This window comes from Calliopsis andreniformis, chromosome 1, assembly GCF_051401765.1.
Source record: "Calliopsis andreniformis isolate RMS-2024a chromosome 1, iyCalAndr_principal, whole genome shotgun sequence".
NCBI classification, from domain to species: domain Eukaryota; kingdom Metazoa; phylum Arthropoda; class Insecta; order Hymenoptera; family Andrenidae; genus Calliopsis; species Calliopsis andreniformis.
The window spans coordinates 347,592-371,309 of record NC_135062.1 but is presented as its reverse complement, the minus strand read 5'-3'; the positions used below and the strand labels follow the sequence as shown (position 1 = coordinate 371,309).

The 23,718-nt window shown below is 37.3% G+C and overlaps 1 protein-coding gene across 3 annotated transcripts in view; it reads left to right on the top strand.

Annotated features, from left to right (window-relative positions):
• Positions 1-23,718, top strand: part of Stck (LIM zinc finger domain containing stck) — a 92,385-nt gene that overhangs the window by 67,500 nt on the left and 1,167 nt on the right. For all 3 annotated transcript variants that reach the window (XM_076375802.1, XM_076375793.1, XM_076375812.1), the window contains one exon: positions 16,082-16,340. In XM_076375802.1, the coding sequence (XP_076231917.1) occupies positions 16,082-16,340 (259 nt within the window). The remainder of the gene's footprint in view (positions 1-16,081; positions 16,341-23,718) is intronic.

Sequence of the window (23,718 nt, the reverse complement as noted above, 5' to 3'; positions counted from 1 at the left end):
ACTTCTTTAGCTTTTCATTCACAAATTCTTTCCCATTGTCACAGCGCAGTTTGTACTCCTTCTCCGTCTTTTTAATTATCGCGTCGATTAACTCGTTAGAGGATTCGAATGGTCTCTGACTGTTGTCACGTTTCTGACGTTCAGACTGTTTGACTTATTTCGGCGTTATGCTTTTGGCGTTCTGACCAAGACTCTTATGTCTCCTGGTTTTGTTTTCTCGGAGTCCGTTCCTCCACCACTTTCATCCCCCAAACTTGCGAATTTGAGGGCGTCACTGATTTGGTGTGACTAGACAAATCAGCATTGATTGGCCTTCGACCCAAAGAAGGAAGCTCCTCTTGGCCACCTTGACGGGGGCAAGGGAACCGCCCTGACTTCCTCGTGACGAAGGTCGAGGAAACCTCTCCTTTAGGTCGAAGGCCGCGAAAATTGGGGAGGAAGAAACGGTACTCCGGATCAAAAAGACAAGACCGAACGAGTGTTTCACAGATGTTTTTATGGCCATATTGTCCCGCGAGTCGACTGCAATCCTCGATGACCTTACCGAGGTTGGCCCTGAGCCGTTAACGACCGCGGAGCAATATGGCCTCTTCGATGGTTATTGCTAGGGAAAAGAACATGCCGTTCGACGACAGTCCCGAAATTATATTGTAAAAATATGCCAGATGTGGAACTTCGAAACGATGCGAAAAGAACCAAGATTTCCACATCTGGCAACAATAAAAAACAGAGTGTTGCTTCGTCGAACGGAACACTTACAGACTTATTTTATTTCCTTTATAGGACAACAACAGTTTTCCTTTCTTGTTTGTCTTCAATATATATGGCCGTTCGTTATTTTTATCAGTGCTTCCTGAGGAATTAATTCTATGGACTTCATGTGCTTTCCTATATCCTCTGTTACAAGGTGCTCTGATGCACCGGAGTCAATGAAGAATGTTACTGTTTTACCTTCATGATCTGCTTTGTAACAACAATGATCTCCATCCATAACCACGAAAATTATCTCTTCAGAATGTGTAGCACTTTTTGCATAGTTTGTCTTTCTTTGATTATTGTAATGCAGCTTACCTGATTCTTTTTTATATTTTGTTTCTTTAAATTTACTGTAGCATTCGTGTTTTTTATGACCCTTTTTACCGCATCCAAAGCATACTAGAAAACTGGTTTCGTTTTCCACGTTACTGTTTGATAAGTTTTCCTTCTTTAATTCATATTCCATTAATCTCGTCTTTACAAAATCCAAAGTTCTATCGGCCCGCCCAGTACGGTTTTTTTTTCCAATTTCTGCATGGCTCCTAAAATGATACCTGTCTCGCAAATTTTTCACAGCTCACACTGAACTATTCACATAAACTATAGAAGGCTTATGTACTTGGCTTTATTTCATTTCGATACATTGTAAGTCCGGAATAACCATGATTTTTGCAAATGTACTGAGTGTTACATTTTTACACCGACAATCTTTTTGCTGAAATACACCGACAATCTTTTTGCTGGAATACACCGACATTGTTTTTGTTGGGATACACTGTCAAAGACAATATTTTTGTTAGGTTGTGTATAACTGCTAAAGTGATGCTTATCTCGCAAATTTTTCACAGCGCACACTGGACTATTCACATAAACTGTAGGCAGCTTGTGTATTTGGCTTTATTTCATTTCGATGCTTTGTAAGAGAGGAATAACCACGATTCTTGTAAATGTACTGGGTGTACATTTTTACACCGACAATGTTTTTGCTGTGATACACTGATAGTGTTTTCGTGGGGATACATTGACTGTATTTTTGCTGGGATCTTTGTTGGGATTACATTTACCGACTGATCTGTATTTTCATCGATGATGATGGTAATATGATCAAATTGGTTAAGATATACCATCAACGCTTCTAACGGCAAGTCGTTATACTATTTTTTTGTCAAAACGTGGGCACAACGCATATTACGCTTTACGCCTTCAAAAAGTGTTAAATTGAGGAAAATTGCATTTCCACGAGAATGTTCTAATTCAAGGAAGGGTGGTCTGGTGTGCTATGAGTGAACAAACCATTAAATCGTCAGATATTTGCAAAAATGTCACTTCGGCAGCCATCATGCTACATAGTTTCCAACAGCATCTGTTTCATGCTTACAGAGTATAATTTTACATTTTTCTCAACATATAGTGTTTATTGGAGTTTAAACGGACCAGACCACCCTGTGGTGAAGTCTACCCCCAGGTTCTGTACCCGCGAAAAATTCATTTATGCAAGTGTCGAGATGTAAAACATAATTTGCGAAATCGTTAGTCTCCTTCGCTCATCGCGTATACGTGTATGACTTTCTTTGCTTGTGTGAGCGCACGCACACAACTCACGACACAAAGACTTTGCTCCCTTAAGGGCCTAGGGTAGTCACGTGACTTTTCGAGATTTCTTGGTCGGTATCTGCTGTTATAGTTTTCTTTACAGAAATAATATTACCTACAGTCATGTGGCTGCCTAATGAATGCGAGATGGAGCCACACTGTGATTTCCCCTTCATTATACACAGTACTGCACGAGCCGTATGTACGTGAATTCGGCACTTCGGATGACTTCGGATAGCTTCGGAAAGACGAGAAAGAAGGCAAATATCATATCATACTCTCGCGTTTCTAAAATGCTATTATGGTTTGGTCCAAGTCACCCGCAAGCGGCATTGAGCGGCACGAGTCACTCGCGGAATATGTCGAGTGTAAACTCTGGTTTGATCTGCAAAAGTAAATCAGTTTAATAAAAATTACTTTCCGAGTTTATGTAACTTGAATGTAAACGATGATATACTTACAAGTTTTACACTTTCTACGTTCTTGATACCAGCCTTTAAAATACAATTAAAACAATTTCATGATGATTTCCCATTAATTTACTTACAAACAATAAGAGTAAAAGGATTTTACTTATCTCTTTGTATACATATGTGGCGAATTATTTCCAGTTCGTTTTTCCTTCCGGTTTAGTCTGGGTTAAGTTTGGGTATATACAAAATAAAAGGAGATGTTGCTAAAAATACATTAATTTAATATATTTATTTTCTAATTAGTTATAATAATTAATAATTAAATTTTTCCCCCGTTCCCCCCTCTTCCACCCTGGCCTGGACCATGGTTGCCGCCGCGACCCCGACCGCGGCTTCTCCCGTACTTCCATTTACGGACTTTTTTTTTAAAGTCCTGGAACTGTAATATGAAAAATAGACACATGTTATTCACGAAATTTACTTCGTTCTTGAACAAAAAATGAATTGATAAATTACTTAGCGCTTTAGCATAAAATCGCCTGTGATCTACGTACCTTTTGTCGCCATGACTCCTCTAAAGCTTGTACCGACTCTGGCATCGGAGTCGGCGTCGGCGTCGGCATCGACGCAAGCTTTAGAGGAGGCATGGCGACAAAAGGTACGTAGATCATAGGCGATCTTACGCTAAAGCGCTGAGTAATTTATCTATTCATTTTTTATTCAAGAACGAAGTAAACTTCGCGAATAACATATGTCTAATTTTCATATTACAGTTCTGGGACTTTAAAAAAAAAGTCCGTAAATAAAAGTACGGGAGAAGCCGCAGTCGGGGTCGCGGCGACAACCGGGGTCGCGGCGACAACCGTGGTCCCGGCCGTGGGGGAAGAGGGGGGAACGGGGAGGAAAAAATTTAATTATTAATTCTTATAACTAATTAGAAAATAAATATATTATATTAATGTATTTTGAGCAACGTCTTCTTTTATTTTGTACATACCGAGACTGAACCCAGACCTAACCCAAACCTAGGAACATACTATAAATATTATAAACAATTTATATTCTTTTTTTTTGGTTTATTATTGCATGTAGAATCGCTCTTTCTCGATTGTATCAGCTTGTACATAAACTTGTTTTAATTTAATTTTTCATACAAAATACATAGAGAACGTCATCGTTTGATCTTTAAACTCATCCCTCAAAATTTCATAAAAATTTTTGGAGATCTCACCCAAGAATCTCCTTCCGAGTCGAAAAGTGAAAATATCTGTAATATCAAAAAGACTACGTGTGCCTCGTTGCGCTTGCCGGTGACTTGGACCTAAGCGTTTCAAGCTTCTTTCCGAAGTCGTCCAAAGCGGTCCGAACGGCCGAGCTCACTTTCTGTTCGAACCTCACAATATCACTCGGAATGACTTTTCATGGGACTTCTTGTGCTTGTGTTCATATAGTTGCATGTGTAGTGGTGCGTCAAATTCTCGAAACTCGCGTGCCAACTGAGGGCAGCATGGGCCTCCTGATTAGGCGCCGCCTGGTGTGTTTAAGCGGAACTAAACTTGTCAGTTTTTCACTCTGTTTTATCTCTAACCTAGCAGAAAGCACTGCCAAATCGCGCTGACGCTTTACGTCCTTATATTGAAAGGTTTTGAGCTGGTAAAGGGCTCATTTGATAGAGGAAGGTTCTATCTAGCCCGCGCTGGTCATGATTTCACTCAGAAGAATCTCTAAATTAGCTAGAAACGCTTAGATTTCGTGCCTGTGAATTTGTCGATTTTTGCTTTACTTTGAACACTCATATTACTGAACATCAGCAGAATCTGATTAAATAATGACCAGCGCGAGTTAGATTGAACCTTGCTTTATCGAATGAACCCTTTTCCACCTCAAAATCTTTCAATATGAGGACGTAAAACGTCAGCGCGTAAACCTCTGTTTTTGTCTAATTTTGTCGGTAATGTCATCGCCCTGACACATCTGATCCTAGGCCCTTAAGGAGATACAGTAGTCATGTGACATTTTGAGATTAATAGGTCGGTATCTGCTGTTACAGTTTTCATTACAGGAATAATCTTACCTATAAATGGGCAATTGTCTAATAAAAAGCAAGATGGAGTCACTTTATGATTGCAAATTGGAAATGTAATTTAGAAAATTTGCTCTTCTACTACGCATACTACCACCGACTAGGCACCGACCTAACATCCTATGCATTTTTCTGTCCCTGATTTTTGGGGTGCTAGCACCCCATTATCATTATAGTGCCACCGCCAATATTACCGGCGAAGTCTCAAAACAGATTGCAACGCTACGAATTTTCGGAATTACAATTAAAATGGAGTAGGCAGCTTATATTAAGCCCGCAATTTTTGAATGTTTATGTAAGAGTAATAGTTAATAACTATATTGCGAATTTCATTAATTTCTGCCAAAATATAGAAAATATGAAGAATATAAATCAAGTTGCAATATTTAGAAAATAAGACACACTACTTACATAAATAATAACTATACTCTACGTATCAGCCATTGAGATATTAAAGTTTAACATTTTGTAATTTATTAAGCTATTAAACAGTACAATTTTCTAACGATTTGAACTATTAAACTATAAAAACTTCTTAATGTATGTATATTAATGTATATAACTAAAAAAAATCATGGTACTAAGAGACACAAAATTTGTTATATGTTGTAATAGTTGTGTAATAACTTACTTTAACTTGCAATCTTTGTAAAGTTTCAAAGTATAAAGTAGTAAAGTTTCAAAGTTTCAAAGTATTTCAAAGTAAATAGTAATAATAAATAAACATAATGATTATAGTATATAAACAAGCTAAATGAGAGCACCTACATACTTGTCCTGTTTATTATTACACAATGTAATTTAACAATGGAAAGAATTTTTCCCAGTCATTCTCTTTACGAGATTTCAAGGTCACTGATATTTTTGAAACGAGATTCTATATTTTTTTCTATATTCTTCTGGAGGATATCTATAAGAATATATTTAACTTTCTTAATACTCGTAACGTTTCAATTATTATTTCGCAAGATGACTTGCTATAAATAACGCTCTGATCTTTTAAATAGAACTGGAAAAAATCCGTTAAATTATTGTTTATAATAATAAACAATTTTAAAATTTAGATATGGTTCTCTGATTCAATTTATTTGGATAAATTTGTAAGAAATTGTATTGAAATTTATTTGTCAGAAAAATACGAAGAATAAGAAATCTGTTCCTTAGACAATGGTTGGGGTAAGTGCCGTGGGGTTCATCACAGTCCTGTTACCGAAAGGAATAGCCTTCCCCACTCCGTGGTCAGATCCTTTAGGTACAATATTCCCATTCTTTAGCAATACGGTGTCGGGCCGCTTGCCTTCTTTAAACACTCGCTCTTCTTTCAAACAGTCACACAACACCCAATAACTGGAAGGCCAAACGTAGCCATCAGTCGCCAACGGGACTGTTTAATCTCATGCACCTTCAATCAGCCACAGGCAGACTAAGACCCTATTACCCTATCATAAATCCCTCAAAGACACATTCTTGTTCGGCTAACCGTCCCAAACTCTCTCTTAAAATACGTTAACGCTAGCACATTTAATTATTTAAGTTGGAATTTGTTTTTCATGGTCTTCTTAATTAGTTAGTTTATTATTTTTATGTAAAAGAACATATTATATTTTCATACATATATTTATATTTATATATCATGAAGAGACAAAAGTAACGACGTGACTATATGTATAACTATGCAAAATAACATTTTTTTACAATGTTTTCATTCGTAACACATCGTATGTGAGCTAAAGCGTGGGTGGGCAAAGCTCCTTTTCTATATTGAATGAACTGTCAAATTCGACTCTATTCTGAGAAGTCACACGTATGTAAGCACACACACTATTCGATATTTCACCACAGGTTGGAATAGTTCTGCACATAAACGTTATTCGTGAGTAGAGGTCGCCTAATTCGGTAAGGCAGTTTGACCTGAGACACAAAACCCCATTGAATGTTAGGTCTATCATTATCTGGTCGGTGATACTACTACAAGTCACATGTACGTAATTTTGGTTCTTTGAATTTGAAATCATTTCGAACGGCTGCAGAAAGGCGAGAGAGAAGGCATATGTGATCCTTACTCTTTTGCTCTTGGAAAATTGAGATTCAACTATTTAAGAGTTTAAGTCATCAGAAAGCGACACGAGCCATACGCGATCTTTTCAATTGCCAAGATATTTTCATTGTTCGATTTGTTAAAAAAAGACAGTATCGAATTTAGTCTTCAAAAAGTTCGAGATGTTTGGAGCTTCATTAACCCTTTCGCTACGGAGGCTTTCTGCGCCGCGCTACTGCCGCTGAACGAGCTGCCGCGCCAAACGTGTGCACTTGCGAAACGACTGCGATGGATAATCATCGATATAACAGATATACTTTGTTCACGTAGATTCGTGGGTGACTTAAGTCACCGTTCGTACATAGCGAGCATCAAATGTTGGGTGACTATAGTCACCGATCGTACGTGGCGAGCGTCGGGCGTTGGGTGACTATAGTCACTGTTCGTACGTGGCGAGCGTCGGGCGTTGGGTGACTATAGTCACCGTTCGTAGCGAAAGGGTTAAGATAAATAAATTATGGGCACTGTGTATTGTTTTATTTTTATGCAAAAAATTAAGTAAACGTAAATCAAGAATAGTTGGATCAAGTATTTGAAAAGACATCTTTTTCACATTTATCGCGATAATAATGTAGCTGTATCATCTACACTCTCCCGGCTGATCAGTTTGTCTGGAAGCCCTCTGAGTGTTGGTGACATTTATTCTAAATGCTGTTAGCATTGGAAGTGCTGACAACACTCATTAGAGGGTTTCCATTTAAACTGATCATTCAGTAGGTGTTAAAAGTTAGCCATAACTCAGTCAACTTTCATTCAGTTTCTTTTAAACGTTGTTGAATCTTTTTTTCACATATATGAAAATAAGCTTTAAATAAAAAATACAACTCTTTCTATAAGGCACTTAGTTTTTGGGAAAATTGAATTTAAAGACTCGTCTAGTGTATATGTACCTGACTATATTCGGACTTCATGTACAGTAGGGTGGAGTGAAAAAGGCAAATTTTTCTGTTTTTTTTTTTCAAGTTTAATATTTCCTGACTTAGTAAATGGTGCTGTTTGGCAAGAAAGACACTGCAAAAAAATCCCAGCGCCATCACTCATCGTCTTCAGATTTCACACAAGGGGTCAAAGAAGGGAATATTAACGTCAAAAAGTAAAAAAAATCAATTTCTGTAATTTAATTTTAATGTTTACACAGCTTTATTTTTTGACTCAAAAGCAGTTCTAATTATTAAAAAGCAACAGGAAAACATTGTCGTTTCAAAAACATATCATTAACCTATTACGAGTAAAACGTCTCGTGGCCGGGTTCCATAGAGACCGGTTTGGAGAGGCGTAAGGAATAATTGACACGAACTACGTGACTTAGACTGTCTACAAAATTATGAGCTGTATTTCAGTTGAGTTTTGGGTTTTATATACAATTTGGTTGTACAGTCATACGGAGGGTTTTGGGGTAGGGCGTACAGTCATCATAGGAAAATGTTATGAACTATCTTATCGGGGTCTAAGGGTAGCGAAAGCTACTTCAGTAGGTACATAATGCCTCATCGGTGATCTCATGCGACAGAAGTTGTTTTAGGTCGTTACAAACCTGCAATTGGGTGTCATAAGTCCCTGGGTGTATATTGAATACATGGCTGTTAATATTTACATGGACTTAATTTTTAAAACTATTAATATTTAAAAAGCACACAGATACAGAAAGGGAAATGAAAATAAATTTAACAATGTACCAATTTACAATGTATTGGTCGAGTTATATTGATTAATAAAACATTTTACTTTAATCAGTCTTCAATTTTGAATTTCACATGAGGGCCAAAATAATTAACTTCGGTGTCAAATTTTGGAAATTCTTTTCGTGACTTGATTCCGCTGCGAATGTATCCATCCCTGGCTTCTGCGCCACATGTTACCAATAATGCTTGTGTTACTAGTCGCACATGCCTTTCTACTGTTCGAGAATGGCAAGGGAATACAGAAATATCAAACAAAGTACTGTTTGCTTGGTCAAAGAAATCTTTCCTAATTTTGTCAGCCCCTTTTCGAGATTTGGGTATTTTTTTATATCGTTGTACTTTTCATTGTAATTTCTAATAAGATAAATAACTTCTTGATGACTTGCCACAGGCAAGGAGGCTTTCTTCCAAATTCTTTCAATGTCACAAGAAACAATTTCGCTATCTTTTACTGAAGGATCTTTTTTGTCCCCCTTTCACAATAAATCATTTTTTATCCATAGGAAATGTTTCATTAAATCAGCATACGTGGGCAACACTACTTCGTTTAGTTGTAAAAGTTTCACTTCTAGTTGAGGTCATGTTTAATTAAAAGTCCGTATTGTCCAATATAAATCACGATTGATAAAACTTATCAATATTAATTTACAAATTAATTAATTATTATTTTTCGATAAACAGGCACTACAAACTTTAAAAAAAGGCAATACAGATATTTACGTGAGGTAAAATGGTAAAATGGTAACATTTTGAGCTGAAATTTGGAGACAATTTGTTCCAGCCAGTTTCACACCATATAATAATTCAGGCAATGTGAATTTCGAGAAAAAGTTTTTTCGCTCTACCCTAATGTACAGGGTGTTTTCGAATAATAAGTCTCTTCGAGGAGGTGATTCTTTATGAAAAAATAAGTAAAATTTAAAGTATTACATTTGCTGGTTTCCGAATGTTTGTAAATAATGTTTACAGGATATTTCCTAAGATACCACATTCCAGGAAAAAAAAGAAAAATATGGATCTTGTTAACTATTCTGCTTTTTGTAATAACGAACAATAGCAGACAAATTTCCGTTATAGACTCCCAAAGCTCAGATCATGTCAATGTAGTGCCGATTCGTGTAAGTCATCGTCGTGGCAAATTAACGAAAACCGAGTGTTTACGATGAATCATTGATTCGAGTATATACAGTATGTCTCACGAAATCCTGGACAGTCGACTATTTGCTAACCTATTAAAGATACGAAAAAAGTTTTTATATGAAATTGAATGGCAAAAGGGTGCTGATTTATTGGCCGTAACAATTTTTTTGTATCATTATTGTTTACAGAAATATGAAAGTTAAGTTTGGTTTTTTAAATGGGATTATATATTTTTTGTTTGATCAATAGATAGTACGTTTCAAGACGAATTCGGCAAACATTAATGTATGCACCCTTTTTCAAATAGTTTTTAAGACATTACGCGTAAAAGTTTATGATTTTCGGTACAAGAAAATCTGCGACACCAGGAAGCACAGTAGGAGGTCTCGACTCTCGACCACACTTAAAATGCTACGGATTAAACCGTGCCCCGTGCCTCTTGAAACCGATACGAAGAGACTGGGGTAGGAACGGCAGGCCTAAATTCTACAAAAATAGTTTTTTTCACAACCATTACCTTTACAGCATACAGAAAAATATCGCCCATGTTTTAGTAGAGAAATAAAGCTAAAGCGTTGCTCATACTTTGAAGTAATTAACAAATTAGCAATACATTTGAGTGGAAAATACTTATGATGGCAAGATATTATGTACTAAAAGAATTTAATATTAGAATTTGAATTTAAATTCGTACAAAAGGGGTAGAGAAACTTTTTCAGATGTGAATGGTATTACTACGGTGTATACAAATCTATTGTGTAGAATTGAGGACTGCCATTCCTACCGCAGTCTCTTCGTATCAGTTTCAAGAGGCACGGTTTAACGCGTAGCATTTTAAGTGTGGTCGAGAGTCGAGACTTCTTACTGTGCTTCCTGGTCTCGCAGATTTTCTTGTACCGAAAATCAGTAAACTTTTACGCGTAATGTCTTAAAAACTATTTGAAAAAGGGTGCATACATTAATGTTTGCCGAATTCGTCTTGAAACGTACTATCTATTGATCAAACAAAAAATATATAATCCCATTTAAAAAACCAAACTTAACTTTCATATTTCTGTAAACAATAATGATACAAAAAAATTGTTACGGCCAATAAATCAGCACCCTTTTGCCATTCAATTTCATATAAAAACTTTTTTCGTATCTTTAATAGGTTAGCAAATAGTCGACTGTCCAGGATTTCGTGAGACATACTGTATAAAGTCGTGGAATAGTGTTTACAAACACGTTAGACATATTTCATCGTTGGGTCAAACATTGTATACATAGTGGTCCCAACATCATTATTTTCGGTTTACTTTTATATTATATACATAGTTCCATTGATTTTGTCAGAGCTGGATCTAGGGGTATTGTAGGTAATTTCGAATAAGTTTATGCCGACTTGCTAGAAACAGTTTAGTTATTTATTTATTTATACAGGTTTAAAAAGCCTTTGGTATACAAAAATACTGAAAAACTTGATATAGAACCGTCGTAGGAGACTGACAATCGCATAACATTGTCTCTAAAAGGAGCAGGGGAATCGAAAAAATTTAGATTATTCTATTAAGACTATTAAATTGACCGTAAGCTGTTTTATGAAATTCAGGTCGCAGTAATACATGATATCTCAGTGATGTCCATCACGTATTTAAATAGAATTTAGAAAAAATGTCCGGACAAGTGAAAACACTATTTAAAACTTTGACAGCAAAAAGTAAATCAAAGAGTATTCTTCGATGCTCAAGAGACAGTAGATTAAGACGAGATAGTAGAGGTGAATAACCATGCTCATATCGGGACATATTACAATTTCGTTTACGGGATGCCAGACGCAACAATTGATGTTGAATGCTTTCAATTTTAACGCAAAGATAACTATGATGGAGTGACCAAACAGCTGAACAGTATTTTAATTGTGAACGAACTAAAGAGCAATACAAAATTTGGATGGTGTTTACGTTTTCAAAATGCTTAGAGACTCTATTGATGAAGCCCAGGGTACGGAATGCAGCACTGAATATATTTAAGATGTAACTAGCAAAAAATAAGTTAAAAGAGAAAATGACACCATGATCACGTATTTCCGTTTCAGAGTTCAGAACATAATCATTTATAACGTATTTATGTGTTAAGTAATTTTTTAAATGTGAGAAACGGATCGTTAAGTATTTAGATACGTTTAAACAAAGTTTGCTATGTTGACACTAGTGTAACGTCCCTAAAGCGATGCTACGTTGTCCATGGAAGAGCGGCTTTCCGATGGACGAAAAGTGGGGTTCGTGTGGCGTGCGGTTAAGGAGTTAAAATCCAAAACTTAGATCTTTCTTGACAATAATTTATTCAGTAAAACCCTATTCTAATTCTAACGTAAATACAATACTAATGCCTATTCTAATTCGTTAAATGTTTATAAGAACAAATAAGGTTAATTATTATGTACAGACGAGGTTATGTTGATCGTAATCGTTATGCGATATACTTCTATCATTTATCTCGATAACGCGAGAGTTAGGTTATGTGTCTATGCTTAAAATTCGTGAATAGAAGTTAGGTTATGTGTCTAAGCTTTTACATTCGTGAACAAGAGTAATTATGCTGTTATTAATTATTAATCCGTATTAATTGCGGTAGAGGATCCTCTATTTTAGACGATACGCAGTGTAAGTGTGTGTGTGTGCGCAATAGATCTTGTCTCGTATGCCCTGGTCGCTGCCAAAGTTATAGGTGGCTATAACCTAAGAGCGGTCTCAAGGTTTCATGAAACATATAATCTTTGCTTGATTGCCTAAGCATCCGTAAGCCCTTCGTTATCTTTTCTACATCAGTCGCTACCTTGGAGAAAAGACTCTTCAGGAGCGGTCTTAGAAATGCGTCCGACTAGGAATGGCTTCTAGCGCTTGTTGGCAAGCGATTCGTCTGCTTACGGCAAGCACGAACTCTATATTAAAGGAGCATCAATTACTATTTGGTAGAACGGTCGCTACCCCTAAAGGAGCGGTCTCGATCTTTAGTATATCAGCTACCTCCAAGATGTCGCCCGTACTGCACTTGCTTAGAATCGTCGTAGTGCACCTGTCATAAAGTTACTCAAGATTGAACCTGTAAAGGAGCATCGAATACTCTTGATCTCTGGAAAACGGTCGCTACCCCTAAAGGAGCGGTCTCGATCTCACTGGACGAGTATCTCAGCTGCCTCCCAGATCTTCGTCTATTCGGAACCTGATGCCAGAGAGAAGTGTGTTCCTGCTGCTTTCGCAGCTCCTTATATACCCGCCAGTCGGAGTTCGCACATGCGCAGTTGTTCTAATTCTAATGGTGCTCTTATTCTAATAGTGACTGTTTTAATATGAAAACGTACGAAATATGTTATACTTATATGAGAATGTAATTAAAATCTATAATATATAATGTGTGTCGTAATACAAAAATGTCTATTAGTAAATTGATGAACAGAATACGCGCTTATATACAGTAATAAGATAGAAATAGAAAGAGATAGACATATTTACAATAAGATGGAGAGAGACAGCGATAGTAGAGAGAGATAGAGTGAAATAGGAAGAGACAGAGACAGAGTCGTGGGGCGTTACACTAGGCAACTAGGTTATCATGAAAACATTCCGAAATATCATTAATGAAAAGAGTAAATAGTAATGGACCGAGGTGAGAACCCTGAGGAACTCCAGACGTTACACTAATGACATGGGAAAATGAATTTTGTAATTTTACAATCTGTGATCTAAATGATATGAAGCTACTGATCCATGTTAGTAAGTTACCACAGATACTATATGCATTAAGTTTTGCAAGAAGAATGGAATGATTAACTGAATCAAATGCCAAATCGGTATAAATAGCATCAATCTACATTCTTTACTGAACTGCATTTGATAGATAATGTTGTCATAACATAAGATTTGTTTCAGTTGACCTACCCAATATAAAAAACCATGCTGTTCATTTATTATAACATTTCTACAAAAAAAGCTTTTTAGTCATTATTCTAGGATATAGGTAATGTAAAGAATACCCTTTCATCATTTATATTTCACTTGGTACATTCAATACGTCTTGACCTGTACAAGCATATTATAAGAAGTTTCTTGGATAATTTTTGTATGAGAAACTATCTGAGATAGAAACAAAAACAAGCAATTATCCCTTCAAAGATCTTGGAGAATACATTCTACAAACTAATCGGTCTATAATTAATAATATCAGATGGATCGCCACCTTTAAAAGTAGGCCTAATAATACGTGTTTTCCAAAGGGTCGGAAAAATACCTGTAGAGAGCGATGTGGATAAGATCAATGAATTATATTACACTGTGCACGTACAGGACAAGATGACAAGGCAGCGGAAGAATATGAAAGGTTGCCAAAGGAATCATTCGACCATATGGAATTTGACAAATTATAATCACCAAGAATAAGAAGGTCAGTGGCCTGAGGATAGAGGTCAATAATTCCTCAATATATAAACAGTGTTCGGTATAAAGACTAAGGTTACTGGCAGGAGATAAATAAACCGAGCCGATAATAACAGTCTTGAAAGAACAGCAGACTTCCACAAAAATCTGCTCAACATATAACCAGGACGGGGGTAATAACCGACAACTGTATAAGGATTCATGTACAGCAATTAAAACACCACCACCCATATGAGCGTTACTTGAATTAAAATTCGTATCAAATCTATATATAATGTAATTAGGCAAACCAAGTTCGAAACTGCCAATGCCGTCACACAGTCAGGTTTCGACTAATATAATTATTTTATAAAATTTCAAGGATGAAGCTACAGCTCATGTAAGAATATTTAATTTGAATCTAAGACCTCTAACGTTCTGATAATAGACCAAAGGGAAAGCATTTAGTTTTTTTTTATTAAGAGAAGAACGATTAGAGTTTACAATCCTCGGAGTTCCATTTACAAACCCAATTGTTTTATTCAGTTTACTGATTGAGTGGAGATGATTAAGTTCCTAGCGAAGATTTTGAAGATGAGTCTTTGCTTCGGCGTACGATCCTCGCAGATGAAAGCGTGACCTCTGTACTTCTTGTTTCGAAGAACAGTTAAAACGTCCTTCCTCGACTTGAGAGTGATTTTCAGAGGTCTAGGTCGATCTGGATGCCTAATGTCAATACTAACAATATTACAAACAATATTAAGGATATTTTTGAATCAGAGTGATTGCCACTGATTAAAGGGTCCCCCTCACGAGACATTGAGATCTGTGGGATTTTTAGTTCTTTGAGATTGAAGACTAAAGCATGTAGGGATCTTTTATCCCTTTCAGAAATCTCATTAGTGAAGTCTTCCTCGGATAGTAGTCTAGTAGATGACATTGGAACTGATTCCTCTAAGGCAGATAGTCTCACCCTAATGTAATTCATTTCAGTAAAAATCTCATCCTTCACCTTGCCAATGACTTTTGGCATGTTTGTTGGGTAAGCCTTGAAACTATATGATAGGATATTTGTTAGTTTTTCCCTAACAATTTGTCAGAGTTCGTTAAACGGCTGTACATTCATGTCCTGGAGATCCGTTCTAAGCGCAAGAGATGGTGAAGGGGGACATGGTGAGGTCCTAGGTATGTACTCCCTGAAACGATTGTTTAGATCCTCATGATCGGCACGATGAATACATTCGGAATGAGAAGGCATCCCATAAGTTGGACAAAAAACAAGCTCCACCACTGTCTTATTACAAGCCTTACAAATTATGTCTTCCATAAGAGAAGAGACTGCCCACAAATTATTAACTGAAAAGAACCATTTTTAATAACTGACACGTTGTCGCCTTAAGAAGGCAAAACAAAGGAGTGTCGGCTAAACACATCTTGTGTGCTTGACGGTCACAGGTGAACTTTAGACTACGTTAGTTACAAGACATTCTATAATCCAATTGGGGTATTCTACCACCCCTTGAAATATTGAAACGTATATATGTTATACACTGTATATTCTATATTCTGTATAGATTATTTGAGTACTCAATATAATAAACACAAATCTGAGCCAAGATAATAATTTACATAGAAATCCATTGCCCCTCTCCATATTATACCAAAGTTACGGGTGTCTCGCTGCTATGAGTCAAAAGTGACTCCCGCATCGACCAGTATTGCGAAGGTTAAGTCAAGACATAGACAACTGTACGTCCATTCGATGAATATTTAAGGTTGAGTTTTTTAAAACCAAGCATCATATGAAAAAACGTTACTGTACATTTTCCCTTCTAGTTATATCATCAGTTACCGAATCCTCTATGTTATTGTGTTGTCACAAAAGTATAATTTTATGTTTAAGTACGAACTATTACTTTTAGAATGAACTGTATTGTTTGCGATGTCACGATAAAATGGGAATCCCAATCTGTGGAGCATGTCGACGTCCAATAGAAGAACGTGTAGTAACAGCTTTGGGTAAACACTGGCATGTTGAACATTTTGTTTGTGCAAAATGTGAAAAACCATTCCTAGGTCATCGACATTATGAGAAGAAAGGCTTGGCTTATTGTGAAACACATTATCATCAACTGTTCGGCAATCTTTGTTTTGTATGTAATCAAGTAATTTCTGGCGATGGTATGTATATAATATTTTAATAAAAATTATATTTCTACTAAAAAAGAGAGATAGTTCTAGAAAAGCTGTCTCCTCGCTAACTTTGATAATGTTGAAATATGTGGTCAAGATCATCATTTGGAATAACTTTTTCTTACACCTGCCGATCAACCTTAGTTTCAGAGATATTAGCAAAAATATATGCAATACCATTCAAATTCAAAACGGATCAGAGTCAGTTTCAATGAGTTTGATCGTGTTGTATGTTGTCGAATACAGTTTCCAGAGTAACTCGAAGGAAATTACGATTAAAAAACGTTTGAACAATACAGCCCTTATTTTCAACCTAGCTCAAACCTAACGGTAATTCAAACTCATATCGAGCTTAGGATCCTTCGAAATCGTAGAATGTCGAACGAAAATATAAAATATCTCTTCAGCGATTGAATTTACAATAATTAAGGTTCAATAATATTTTTTTTATATTTTGCTTTCGCGTTTTGCGGATCCGAAGGATATCTCAAATTACTCACCAAAATAAAGTGCTCAAAGAAGTTCTAGTTTATAAGATAGTAGTAGAAATGCGTAGTATTAAATACATAATGTTATAAATATTCTTTAATACTTCTCGGGAATTATCTAGCCAATTACCAGGCACATGTGTAAGAACAAGTTGTCCAAATATTCATTTCTACAACATGATTAAAAATCATCGAAATCAATGAGGAGACAGCTTTTCTAGAACATTACCAATAGATCATTCTATGCGAATTCAGATACTTTTCGAAGTAACATCTCCATCTTGTTTAAATTTGAGTATGTTGTAATCTTTAGCAATGTTTAAGCATGTCTTAAAGAGTTTTTTAAAATTGTTCGCAGACACATGGTTTTTATCTTCGCAGTGCGTAGGGTCATTTTTGAAGACAATATAATTTATTCGTGAACCTTTCACATTTTATGAATAACAGAAGAAATGCCGCGCTACACATTTTTCGTGACTACTCCTGGATGGGACTTGGTACAAGAAAATAATATCATAATCGTTTTGCACGCTACGCTTTTTTGGTCACACTGCGCTATATTCTGTTGTTACGAGACGGGACGCGAGCAACACAAGAGGCCAATGAGAATAGATATATTTTCAAAGGACATAGTGGTGAAGTGTTAATGGGTACAAGGGACGAAACTGCTGCGAGATCAGTGAGCCGTTAGGCTGAAGTTCCCTTTCGAATCTACAGTTTAACCTCATAGAATCCGTGAGTCAGTCTAAATTCTATTTGGGAATCTCTACGACCACTCTGTAAATTTCCACATCGCCAATGCGTTAACACCGAGCATTAAAATCATACATTTTACGCAACAACACTACACTATACATCTTTACGTAAAGACTGATTGGGCTACCAACAACTTCAGACAATTTGCCGCATATTTTGTGTATTCCTTACAGCTAACTTAAAATGATTTCACATACAAATTAACATATAAAACTATTATACACTCAGCAAAAGAATTAAGAGATCACCCCTACGAAGCCGAAAAATGGGGCCAAGTTCAAATAGACATAAATTTGGCAAAAATAGTCGAATTGATAATATCAAAAATTTTCATCAACTTTCTAATACTCCATGGGACGTAAAAAATTTTTTAGGTATATTGCATTTATACCAGTCGAAAGCGACTTCTTTCCCATGTAAAATAAGTGTTTGCTGAATGTTGTACGCTTTTTTTAAATAAAGTTATTCAACTTTAAAGCAGAGCCGTCTCTTTGACTTTAATTATTACTGAAAGGCGCTAGAATCGTCGTAGAATGTAGATTGTTTTTAAATGAAGCGTCAAAAAAATCTGGTTGAACCTATTTCCCGTAAATGTGTTTGAATAAAAAGAAATCTAGCTTCCATTATTTCTTGACCAATACTCTTGTAAATTTGCCAATGACATAGTCCCTATATTCGTAATCACTCCAATAAATGCGCACACTTCTTCAATAGTCACACTGTGCTAAGTTTGTAAAGCGGTTTGTAAACACTAAAGTAAACATCGCATGCGATGGAAGCAAGTAAGTCAATCATGATACTAGCAAACAAAAATGTTTATACCTCAGAAACGATTGACCTTTCGACTTATGTTTACTAAAGCTTTTTTAATCAGTACAATGTATCCTATATACCATATAAATATTGAATGGTTTTTTTTAACACCCTGCGTATTTTTCGAAAATATATTCATCCCAACTGGCCTGTCGCGCTGCTCGCGTCTCGTTTCGTAACAACGGTTAGCACGTGCACGTGACTGGTGTTAATAAAGTTCATATTTTCGTATAAATCTGTTCATCGTTACTGTTTTCTGTAATTCCAGTTGTCCCCCGTTCCTCAATACAACACAGATTAAAGCGCATGCGTCGCAAAAAGGTGCAAAAGAAGTATTTGAACGTCCATCCAAATATGTATTTATGCTATAAGTAAATTTTTTATAGCATGGTAAAATGTTCGATCAAAATTGACATAAAACAATTTTAAATGTCATTAAATAATACGTATTATTAATAATATTATTTTTATGAAGAAGATTCATATTAAAGAATAAATTGGTTTTATTGCGTGCGTGCGTGCGTGTGTGTGTGTCCATGTCCGTGTCCGTCGTAATTAGGAATCATGCGATAGAGAACACAATATTTCGGGAGTTGCGAAGAAACGGTCACGAAGTGCGAATGTTATTGAATTCAAATTCCTTTGTTCTTTACATTAATCTTTTAATAAACCTACATATTTTGGGGGGCTCAGCCGGGATAGGGTCAGACGTAGGCAAGTTTTAAGATCTTCGCGACGGTGACATACAAAACACTATGGCGACTACGAGCAAAGATCCGGTACTAGTTAATCCGCCGACAGCCACAGGGAAACCGATAGTGGACATAAAAAATATGAAGCGGAAGAATTAAGGGAACAGTTGAGAAAATTGGGACTCGGTGTTCGAGGTAAGCGTGATTATTGATATGAGGTCGTATTAGCCGCAAGACTGGAAGGCGCCCTTACACAGAACACGGAGAGAGACGGAGAATCTAGCGACGAATATTACGATAGCGACGAAGATCCTGCCGACAGACCCAAGCAGGCATTGTCTTTCAAGGATGTGGAAGAATCTATCAAGGCTTTCAGCGGCAACGATTCAACCAACGTAAACTGCTGGATAGAAGAATTCGAGGAACTGGCGGAGCTGTGCGAATGGACAGACATCCAGAAAATTATTTACTGCAAGAGGCTCCTAAACCGATCGGCAAAGCTATTCGTCCAGTTCGAGAAATGTGGCAAAACGTGGAAACGGTTGAAAAAAGCCCTAATAGCTGAATTCTCAAGCTCCGTGGGTACGTACAAAATTCATAGAGAATTGACGAAAAGAAGAAAGGAGCCCCATGAAACGTATCAACAATACATCTACAAGATGTGTGATATAGCCGCACGAGGTGGGGTAGAAAAGAGCGCAACGATACAGTACATCATAGATGGAATTCACGACGAACCTGTAAATAAGACCATTCTGTACGGGGTAACAAACATTAATGAACTGAAACAAAAATTCGCATTGTACGAGTCGATGAAGAGGAGCATGCAACCAAAATCGAAACGTCCGGCGGAGAGCGAGGGTAAGAAGCAAGGATCGAATCGGCCTACTGAAGGGAAGCGCTGCTACATCTGGGTACAAAGTGTCCGTATTCACGAAAGGGTACTAGGTGTTTCAACTGCAACGGCTTTGGACATATAGCAGCGGACTGCCCCGAGCGGAAGAGTGCACCGAAAAAAAGCTGCAGTACCAGCCATGCATTCGTCAAGAAGAACTTTAAGGAAGTAAAGCTACGAGACGACAAGATAGTGGCGTTGATCGACACAGGCAGTGATTTAAGCCTGATTCGTGCGGAACAGTCGCATATCATGAATGCAGCGCACCGCAAAAGGATAGAAGACGCGGTGACTAACTATAAGCCGAGTAAGACGCGCGGTATTGATATTGAGATGAATATAATTTTGAAAGACGAGGAACCCGTCTATCATCGTCCAAGGCGCCTATCGCCGTCGGAAAAAATGGAGGTAGATAGTCAGGTCAACAAATGGTTAGCGGAAGGAATAATCTGACCGTCCAACTCGGATTTCGCTAGCCCGGTAGTTTTATTGAAAACAAAGGACGGGACAAGTAGGCTTTGCATTAGTTATAGGAAACTAAATCAAAAGATTATTAAAGAGCGATACCCGTTGCCGTTGATCGAGGATCAATTGGACGCATTAGAAGGCGCACGCGTATACAGTACACTCGATTTGAAGAACGGATTTTTTCACGTTCCAATAAACGAAGAAAGCCGTAAATACACCGCGTTCGTTGTTCCAAACGGTCACTATGAGTTCCTCAAAGTTCCCTTCGGTCTGTGCAATTCGCCGTCAATTTTCCAGAAATTCATCAATACGATTTTCAGAAGAAATGTCAATTTATACGAACGCGTATAGATTATCTTGGGCACGTGGTCGAGAACGGAACGATTCGCCCGTCGGTAGCCAACACGTTGGCCGTCTCGAAATTTCCGAAGCCAACTAATTTAAAAGGAGTACAAGGCTGTCTTGGTTTGACGGGTTACTTCCGAAAATTCGTTCCCCAATACGCAATTATAGCGAGGCCGTTGTCCAACCTCTTGAAAAGAGACAACAAATTTAATTTCGGTTGCGAAGAAAAGCGATCGTTCGAGCGACTTAAGGCAATTTTGTGCGTCGCGCCGGTTCTTAGACTGTATAAACCGACCGCGGAAACGGAGTTGCACACCGATGCGTCGGCTATGGGATATGGCGCTATTCTAATGCAACGCGATAGCGAAGATAGAGCATTTCACCCCGTTTACTATGCTAGCGGAAAAACCACACCCGCCGAGGAGAAGTACCCCAGTTACGAGTTGGAAGTATTGGCGATCATCAAATCGCTACGCAAATTCAGAGTATACCTGTTAGGAATACAGTTCAAAATTGTTACAGATTGTCGCGCATTTACAATGACAATGAATAAATTAGATTTACATGTAAGAATAGCTAGATGGGCACTACTTCTCGAAGAGTTCCAATACTCAATCGAACATCGTTCGTGTAAGAATATGACACATGTAGATGCTCTAAGTCGCAACCCTTTACATACGGTGCTAGTCGTAAGTGAGAGCGAAGAAGGAATTATTTTCAAATTAAAAAAGGCACAACGCGCAGACGATAACGTGCGAGCGATTATAGAAAAAATTCGTGAGGGTGAGGCCTCGGGATTTCTAGTAAAAAACGACCTGTTGTATAGAGTAGTGTTAGGGGACATTTGAAGAATATTGCAACTCGGAGAACATAAAACACACGAAAATCACCACCGGAACGCCGAGAGAGAACAGACAAGTCGAGAGGGTCAATCGTACTCTCATACCACTACTGACTAAAATGAGTGCACCTAACCCCGAAGAATGGTATCGCTATCTCAAACTGGTCCAAAAATATCTAAATGCGACGCCAAACAGGAGCATCGATACTTCACCTTTTACTCTATTATTCGGTGTGCCGATGAGAATGCAAGAAGACCAATCGGTAAGGTCGATTATCGAGGAAGAATGGAGAGGCATGTTCCAGGAAAATCGGAAGGAATTGAGAGCATGCAAAGGAGGCTATTCTCAAGGTCCAGGAGGAAAATCGAAAGGGCTTCAACAAGAAGCGGACTGCGGCCAAACGGTATGAGGTGGGAGAAATGGTCGCGATCTGTAGGACACAATTCGGTTCAGGCTTAAAACTATACCCTAAATACTTGGGGCCCTATGAAGTACTAAGAGTCCTGAAAAACGATCGTTACGTGGTACGGAAAATCGGTGAGCATGAAGGGCCTAACACAAGGAGTACTGCCGCAGACTCAATGAAACCATGGAGCAACGACGAAGAAAGAGACTCCTCGGATGCAGGAGAGGAAAATCAGAACATCTGAGGGTAGATGTTAATTGTCAGGACGGCCGAGTGTAGGATGGACGAATCCCGATGCGTGTGTGTATGTGTGTGCAAACACATTTGTGGTCGCGAGGTATCGCCGAATTCGCGCGACGCCGAGTAAACACGCGAGGCAAAACCGTTGGAAAGGTGTTGTGTGTGTGTGTGTGTATATGTGTCCGTCATAATTAGCAATCATGCGACAGAGGACACAATATTTTAGGAGTTGCGAAGAAATGGTCACAAAGCGCGAACGTTATCGAATTCAAATTCCTTTTGTTCTTTACATTATTCTTTTAATAAACCTACATTTATAATATATGTCAATAAAAGTTATTATTAAAATTACATGTATCAGTGTCAGAATTTAACCCTTTGCGCTCTGAGGTTCTGACAAGAGAAGTTCGTTCGGAAAACGAATTGTTTAAAAATATTCAATTTTATCCCCGCTTTTTTAAAATTGTTCTTAAACCACCATATAGGTCTTGAAAAACAGTAAAACTTTTGTATGCAACATTTTTTTATGGCGCTTATACTTTATGAGCTATAAGCACCGAAATGAAAAGGGCAACTTGGATTAAAGGGGTAGTTTCTCCCTTGAGCGTATGGGCGGCTACTTTATACAGCAAAATTCTTAGGTAGGACCATAGAACTTTCCTTGTGAGTTTTCATTCATTTTGTCCTCTTAGAGGAGACACTCGAGTGAAAAGGATTAAATTCTGAAATGTATCCTTAGATAAATTTTCTGAAGGGATTGCATCTGGCTTTAATCTGTTCAGTTTTGCTTCTACAGTATTATAAAAATCAGTACATCCAAAATGTTTTGCACAAATTATACTCCATGTATTTGGTAGTCAATCTTTTTGATTTACTACTGCAATCCATGCTAACAGTAATTGTGGTTCATTTAACGGAAATCTAAACGTTTTTTAATGTAGGAAGTTAGGTTTCAAATAAAGTTTAACATAAAACATGTTTTGCACAATTTTAAAATAATATAATACTCACTGGTAGGACCAAATTCCGGAACCTTTAATTTTCATGCTTTTACAGTGATCGACTACATATTTGCTACGCATAATTATACAATAATTCTTACTATACACTGATGAAAACCGATGTTGATTAGCTTCAATGCAATAAATTCAAAATGGACGCCACGTAGAAAAGTATGCAACACGTATTATGTGCGTGTGTATAAATACCTATATATTTGCACCTCTTCGCCGCGCGTACGTTCATTTAGTACATACTTTCTGGGTACATTCCTTTGCAACTATACATGAGGAGTCAAAAGTCTAGTGTATTGTATAGAAGTTTGTGGTATTGTATCTATTACTTGTGTTAAACAATGACAAAACCAATCACAGTTGACACCATTATTTCAAGACTTTGATTGAAGGGCCTCTAATCGAGAC